The 7,316-nt window shown below is 48.3% G+C and overlaps 1 protein-coding gene across 4 annotated transcripts in view; it reads left to right on the top strand.

Moving 5' to 3' along the window:
• The first annotated feature begins 4,959 nt into the window (after window positions 1-4,959).
• Window positions 4,960-7,316, top strand: part of KIF13B (kinesin family member 13B) — a 206,194-nt gene continuing 203,837 nt past the window's right edge. For all 4 annotated transcript variants that reach the window (XM_073335650.2, XM_073335648.2, XM_073335649.2 and 1 more), the window contains exon 1: window positions 4,960-5,083. In XM_073335650.2, coding sequence (XP_073191751.1) covers window positions 5,029-5,083 — 55 coding nt within the window. In that variant the 5' untranslated portion in view covers window positions 4,960-5,028. The remainder of the gene's footprint in view (window positions 5,084-7,316) is intronic.

Raw genomic sequence — 7,316 nt, 5'->3', positions numbered from 1 at the left:
AGCTCACTTCATCTGATGAAGTGAGCTGTAGCTCACGAAAGCTCATGCTCAAATAAATTGGTTAGTCTCTAAGGTGCCACAAGTCCTCCTTTTCTTTTTGCAAATACAGACTAACACGGCTGTTACTCTGAAACCTGTCATTAGTATTTAAATAGCTGGAGCTAATCCTTGAATCATTATAGTGAATAGGGTGGGGAAGGAGTATAATTCACACATTTGCTATTACTATCCTATAGTTACAGACAATTCCCTACAAAGCGAAGCTAAAAGGTTTGTCCTGGGTTATGTCTACACTGCCGTAGTGTAGACACTTCCTACATTGATGGAAGGGTTATTTTGGTCAATGCAGGTAATCTACTTCTCCAAGAGGCAGTAGCTAGGTTGATAGAAGAATTATTCCATTGACCCTAGCTGTGTCTGCACTGGGGATTAGGTCGATCTAACTATGTTGCATAGGGCACAATTTGTCATAGCCTTGAGCCATGTAGCTAGGTCAACCTAAATTTTAAGGGTGAGCCAGGCCTAGACTAGGGAAATTCTCAATGGAGTAACTACATTGATGTAACTGCACTATTATAAACCCCTAGTGCAACTGACTGTTGTACAGCATGTCTACATTAGGGAAATTTTGACAGGTGCTACTGCATCGAATCATTGGACTGAAAGGGACCTTGAGAGGTCTAGTCCAGTCCCCTGCACTCATGGCAGGACTAAGTATTATCTAGACCATCCCTGAGAGGTGTTTATCCAATCTGCTCTTAAAAATCACCAATGATGGAGAATCCACAATCTCCCTAGGCAATTTATTACAGTGCTTAACCACCCTGACCGCTAGGAAGTGTTTCCTAATGTCTAACCTAAACCTCCCTTGCTGCAGTTTTAAGCCCGTTGCTTCTTGCTTGTCCTATCCTCAGAGGTTAAGAAGAACAATTTTTCTCCCTCCTCCTTGTAACAATCTCTTATGTATCATGTCCCCTCTCAGTCTTCTCATTCCAGACTAAAGAAACCCAGTTTTTTCTATCTTCCCTCATAGGTCACGTTTTCTAGACCTTTAATAATTTTGTTGCTCTTCTCTGGATTTTCTCTAATTTGTGCACATCTTTCCTGAAATGTGGCACCCAGAACTGGACACAATATTCCAGCTGAGGCCTAATGAACGTGGAGTAGAGTGGAAGAATTACTTCTTGTGTCTTGCTTACAACACTCCTGCATAGGTAAATACAAGATGTAATTACATCTGTTCAAATTTTCCTAGTCTAGAGAAGCCCTGGTCATTAAATTTGTGAAGGTTCTTTTCAGCCGAAAGGACTAGACTCTTCACTGTCTTTAAATAAACCTGCAGAAAACAGCAAATATTACATAAGACACCATGCCCTCTATAATGTGGATTCAGTTTCTCCGAGGTTCCTGGTGATTAAGATTCTGATGTAAGATTGATTGGGAGGTTTTGCAAGTTTTAATAAAAAGTTCTGTATTCACAGGAGCTCAAATTTCAGCAAAATATCAATTAAAGTAATTCATGCATTCATTATTGTTTAGTTATACAGCATCCAAAACATAATGTTCTTTTCATAACTAATAATAAGATAGTATATTATCCTTGCCCCAAAGAGTTTACAATCTAATTTTACATATTAAATAGTGAGTAAGAGTGACAGACAATGGAAAGGAAGATGGGGGAATGAGAGACAAATTACTGTAATTAGATAACCCTGTCAATCAATTTTGGTATGTGAACATCTTGATAGTCCCTTTTAAATTTATTTAAATCAGGTCTTTAGTGTCTCACGTTGGACACCCAAATACCAAGGTACCTTGAATCACTGGCCACTTTCCCTATCTATAGAGTGGGGGTAATATTTATCTTAACCATGTCTTGAGGTTCAGAAAGTGTTTGTAAAGTATAATACTTAGCTAGAAAATACCACAGAAGTTTAAAGCATGGTCCCATTGGAGCCACTTGGGAGGGCCATTGCTCACAAATGTAGGGAGGGACCACCTGAATGGATCAGATTAGCAGTATACCCCCCGGTTCGGCAGTCTGCTATGGAAAACTGGCCATCTCTTTGTGTAGCTGTATGATTTGGTCTGATCACAGCATGCTTGGAGTTTGGGGTTCCCCTCTACAATGCAGCAAACCTGTTTAATTCTTGTTACTGTTTTTTTTCACTTCCCTGATCGGTATGACCTGCTAGCCCTGTAGAATTATTTTTGGTCTTTAAGAAAGTGAGAAAACCAGCATCTTGACCCATCTGGTCAATTTAAAGATGCCATGGCATTTTTTCCCAAGTGTGGATGTTAGTTCCAGTGTGTGTGAAATGCCAATTTGAATATTTGTATTCTGTCAAGCTATTCTTCAGGTTGGTTGGGGGGAAGTGATGTATTTTAACTTGGGGTCCCAGTCTTCAGGATGGAAAGTATGCACTTAAAGTAAATCTTATCCTGAAACCATTTGAACCTGGGTTGGATTTTGTTTTGTTTTTGAGTCTCTATCATTCTGTTACAAAGCCTTGTCCCTGACTTCTATGTTGAAGAGATAAAGTATTACAATTCTAAGAGATTTTTTTCTTCTGCCTTCCCTGCAATCTGGCCTTTCACAGAGACAGAATCCTTGTTTTGAAAAAGACTAGAAACTACAGAGCTGTTCAACCATGACATTTAAATGAGTGAGATTTCAAGGCCTTGTATGCATTGGTTCCCAAACAGGGTTTTAAAAATGGTATCTGGAAACACAGTTGAACCAGCTAATGTAGCTAGGATGTAACATTGTTAAAATCATCTTTAAATACCATTAGTGAAATGCTGGGTCTGTTTTCATTATGAAACATGTTGTGTTTGGACAGTGCGTGTCAGGGTAGTGCCCTGTCAGAATAACACAGATTGGTCTTTTTGTGAAGACAGACCTAATTCTTCTTATAACCATATTATGGAACTTTATTATAGTCCCTGGTCTTTAACATGGTCTGTAACATGGTGATAACAGAGCTTGATGCCACATAGACAATCTACAACAAACAATTAGTACATGGCCAAGGCAGTACCATGTTGTTATAATGTGTTCTCTTGATTTAGTAAATCTTGTAGTGTAGCCAGGCCCTTTGTCTCGCCCCTATCTCTAAGCAGCAGGCATATGCCAAAATATTATATATCTCCAAACTATTAATCCTCAAACTTTTACATTTCTCATATATTCTTTATATCAGTGTACTTTTTCTTGGTACATTTATATGAAGCTATTATACACCATTTATAAATCATTGGCTTCCCATGTTAAATGTTACAATAACCCCCCCCCATCCCCATATTCCGTGTATTCGTATTTGTAAAGATTTTATGGGAAAACTCAAACTTTGCAAACCTCTCTGAAAGATTCACTGGGATATTGCTGCCCCTAGATGGAGAATTTATTTTCTAAACAAATATGACTAGTAAAAAGAGCATACAGGAAGCACTTTATAATCTATAATATGCACATTTCCTGGTGCTTGGAGGGAGTTAATATGAGGTGAAGCAGGGGAATATAGTGATATAAATAATTTATATTTTTACATTTATTATCATTTGCATTTCCATAGTGAGTAGGAGCCCTAATCATGGACGGGGACCCTATTGGGCTAAGCACTGTACAAAAACAGAACAAAAAGGCAGTCCCTGTTCTAAGGAGCTTACAATCTAAGTATAAAACAAAAGACAACAGATGGATGTAGACAGACGGAGGGAGTACAAGTAAACAATGAGACAGTATTGGTCAGCATAAGAGGTAGTGGTTTCTGCACAGCAACAGCCTAAACGTGGTCATGTTTTTGTAGGCATCACAGCAAAGAAGAGTACAGAGGAGTGATTTGAAGGTGGATGATCAGGTGACTACATACTACAGCCAGGGATCTCTAGCTTGAGGTGGGCAGTATATATTATTATTATATAGCAAAACACAGAGAGCTGGAGTGACTAGTCCGAAATCAGGTGTGCAGTCACCACCACACCACCTGGCCCTTCCAGAGCCGGGAATACCACTCGACAGCAGTTCTGACCTTCTCTTGTATCAATAACCACTAGACCATATGTGTTTTCAGAGCTGGGAACAGAACACTGTCTATTTAGGTATGTGCTAATATGGCTCTGTTCTTGTCTGAGAGCTTTGCAAGCTTTCAAAAATACAGATAAGTCAATCACTCTTTTTTTTTTTTCATCATAGCCTGTAGGCAAAATAGTCTGACTAATTCAGAGAGGTTGCTTGTTTGTTTGAAGTGGGAGAGTTGTATGTGCGTGAACAACTAATTGAGGAGAAGATTGAAGAAATTTTGGATTAATGCAGAAAGTGGTATTGTTCTGACGTCCTGCTCCAACCAGTAGACAGTGCTCTGCCCCCAGAACTGTACTAGTATTATCCAGGTACACTGAAGAAGGATGACTTTCATTCTCCCAGGTATAGACAGGGAACTGAGATACGGAAAGGCTTGCCCAAGGTCAGTGCCAGAGCTAGGACGGGGGCATAGCTGCACGCCTCCCCTCACCACTGGAGCCCAGAGCCCACACCCCACCAAGCTGGGAATGGAACCCAGGAGTCCTGATGCCTCAGGCCCCCAGCTCCCCCCAAGGGACCCTCTCCTAGAAATGAGGCCCCGCTCTCCCTGTTGCACCACACTAGCTCAGAGCTGGGCAGCCATGACCCCCCACACCTCTCCCATGTTACCCCACCATTGCCCAGAACCCGCTGGCCAGAGGCAGCCAGAAGGCTGGGGCGCCACCTAACATGGTCCCTGCAGCCTCAAGGGACTACATGCCCCAGCATGCAACGCTCTACGCGGAGCGACAGGGACCCGGGGGACTACGCTTCCCAGCATGCATCACCCCCTCCTGACCCTCGCAGCCCGAAGGGTGGCGCGCGGCCCGCTGGGGGCTGTAGTCCCGCTCCCTCCCGCAGAGAGTCGCGACGCTCCTCCCCCCGCTATCCCCTGCCGGCAGGGTGTCCGGTGCCTGCTTGGAAGACGGAAGCCGAGGAGGAGGGAGAGTCGGAGGAGCGGCGGGATGGGAGACTCCAAAGTGAAGGTGGCGGTGCGGGTCCGTCCCATGAACAGGAGGGGTGAGTGCGGCGCAGCCCCCTGCGCGCCCGGCCCAGGGGGGAAAGGGAGAGACACCGACCCCCCCCCGCTCTGAGTGGGGAGAGACCCCGACCGACCGACCCTGCCCCTCGCTGAGGGGGAGACCCCGACCGATCCCGGACCCCCCCCCCCCCGCCGCTCTGAGTGGGGAGAGACCCCGACAGACCCCGACCCCCTCCCCGCTCTGAGTGGGGAGAGACCCCGACCGACCCCGGACCCCCCCCCCCCGCTCTGAGTGGGGAGAGACCCCGACCGACCCCGGACCCCCCCCCCCCGCTCTGAGTGGGGAGAGACCCCGACCGACCCCGGACCCCCCCCCCCCCGCTCTGAGTGGGGAGAGACCCCGACAGACCCCGGACCCCCCCCCCCGCTCTGAGTGGGGAGAGACCCCGACCGACCCCGGACCTCCCCCCCCCCGCTCTGAGTGGGGAGAGACCCCGACCGACCCCGGACCTCCCCCCCCCGCTCTGAGTGGGGAGAGACCCCGACCGACCCCGGACCCCCCCCCCGCTCTGAGTGGGGAGAGACCCCGACCGACCCCGGACCTCCCCCCCCCGCTCTGAGTGGGGAGAGACCCCGACCGACCCCGCCCCCCCCCCCGCTCTGAGTGGGGAGAGACACCGACCGACCGACCCTGCCCCTCGCTGAGGGGGAGACCCCGACCGACCCCGGACCCCCCCCCACGCTCTGAGTGGGGAGAGACACCGACCGACCCCGGACCCCCCCCCGCTCTGAGTGGGGAGAGACACCGACCGACCCCGGACCCCCCCCGCTCTGAGTGGGGAGAGACCCCGACCGACCCCGGACCCCCCCCCACGCTCTGAGTGGGGAGAGACACCGACCGACCGACCCTGCCCCTCGCTGAGGGGGAGACCCCGACCGACCCCGCCCCCCCCCGCTCTGAGTGGGGAGAGACCCCGGACCCCCCCCCCCCCGCTCTGAGTGGGGAGAGACCCCGGACCCCCCCCCCGCTCTGAGTGGGGAGAGACACCGACCGACCCCGGACCCCCCCCCGCTCTGAGTGGGGAGAGACACCGACCGACCCCGGACCCCTCCCCCCCACGCTCTGAGTGGGGAGAGACACCGACCGACCCCGGACCCCTCCCCCCCACGCTCTGAGTGGGGAGAGACACCGACCGTCCCCCTCACACTTACACACACACACACACTAGTCCCTGAAGAGAGAGGGACACCCCCTTGCACGCCCCTCGCTGAGCAAAGCCCCGCACCAAGCCAAGCACTGTGTATGGGGGGGGGGGGAATTTACTGCCCTCCCCCCCCCCAGGGAGCCTGGCAGCAGGTAGCACCAGGGCAAGGGAGGAACAGACCCTGCTGCTGTGGAGGGTGAGTGGGGTTAAGCTGCCTCCACATAGAGTAGTTACCTCCCCCCCTTGACTAATTCATGTCCCCTCTGTAACCACCCCATATTTCTCTCCTTTATGAGTCTCATTCCTTCTAAGGTCTCCCCCTTCATAATCTTCCTCCGTCTTCTCTTCCTGTCTCCCACCTCTAGAATCCCCCACCTCTTGCACCCATTTTACAATGGGGCTCCTTCCTTGTCTCCTCACTTCCTTCCCACTCAGATTTCTTCCTTCCCTGTTTTCCCCCCTCTCATTCTCCCCCGCCCATCCGCTTTCCCTTCTCCCTTCCACCAAATGACTCCTCCCTCCGGTTGTGAGAGTGACCCAAAGTGTCCCAGACTCTATGAGGACATGAGGATAAAAGAAGCTGAAGAGGAAGTGTGAATTGACGAGGGAATTTTTAAAATACAACTTGCCTATGGGGTGTATTAATTACAGTCTGGGTATTTTTCTTTTCTTTGACTGTGATTTTTTTAAACTCAGAAAAATGCAGTTGTTGCAGCTGGTCAAGAAACAAATGTACAAAAGGAAATACAGTGTTGTTAAAAGTCAGGAAATAAATTAAGGAAAAAATATACATGTACACACAATTAGTGTCTCAATACAACACTTCTAATGCTCCTGAAACTTACTGTAATGAACAATGAGGTAATGCCAGGTTTGTGTACTGTTATGCAGTCTTAAAGTCTGACTGTCTTAGGGATCATCCTCTGGTAACACTTCAAAAGTTGTTCTTGTGTTTTTTTTTTTTTTTAATAAACCTAAAGGCAAGAGAGTGATTTTAAAAAACCTGTGTTGTAATTTGCGTTTTAATTTTCAGTAACATTAGTATGAATCTTGGGAGGTCTTTGGA

This window comes from Lepidochelys kempii, chromosome 3, assembly GCF_965140285.1.
Source record: "Lepidochelys kempii isolate rLepKem1 chromosome 3, rLepKem1.hap1, whole genome shotgun sequence".
Taxonomy (NCBI): Eukaryota; Metazoa; Chordata; order Testudines; family Cheloniidae; genus Lepidochelys; species Lepidochelys kempii.
The sequence above is the reverse complement of the archived record's forward strand: the minus strand, read 5'-3'. Positions and strand labels throughout refer to the sequence as shown.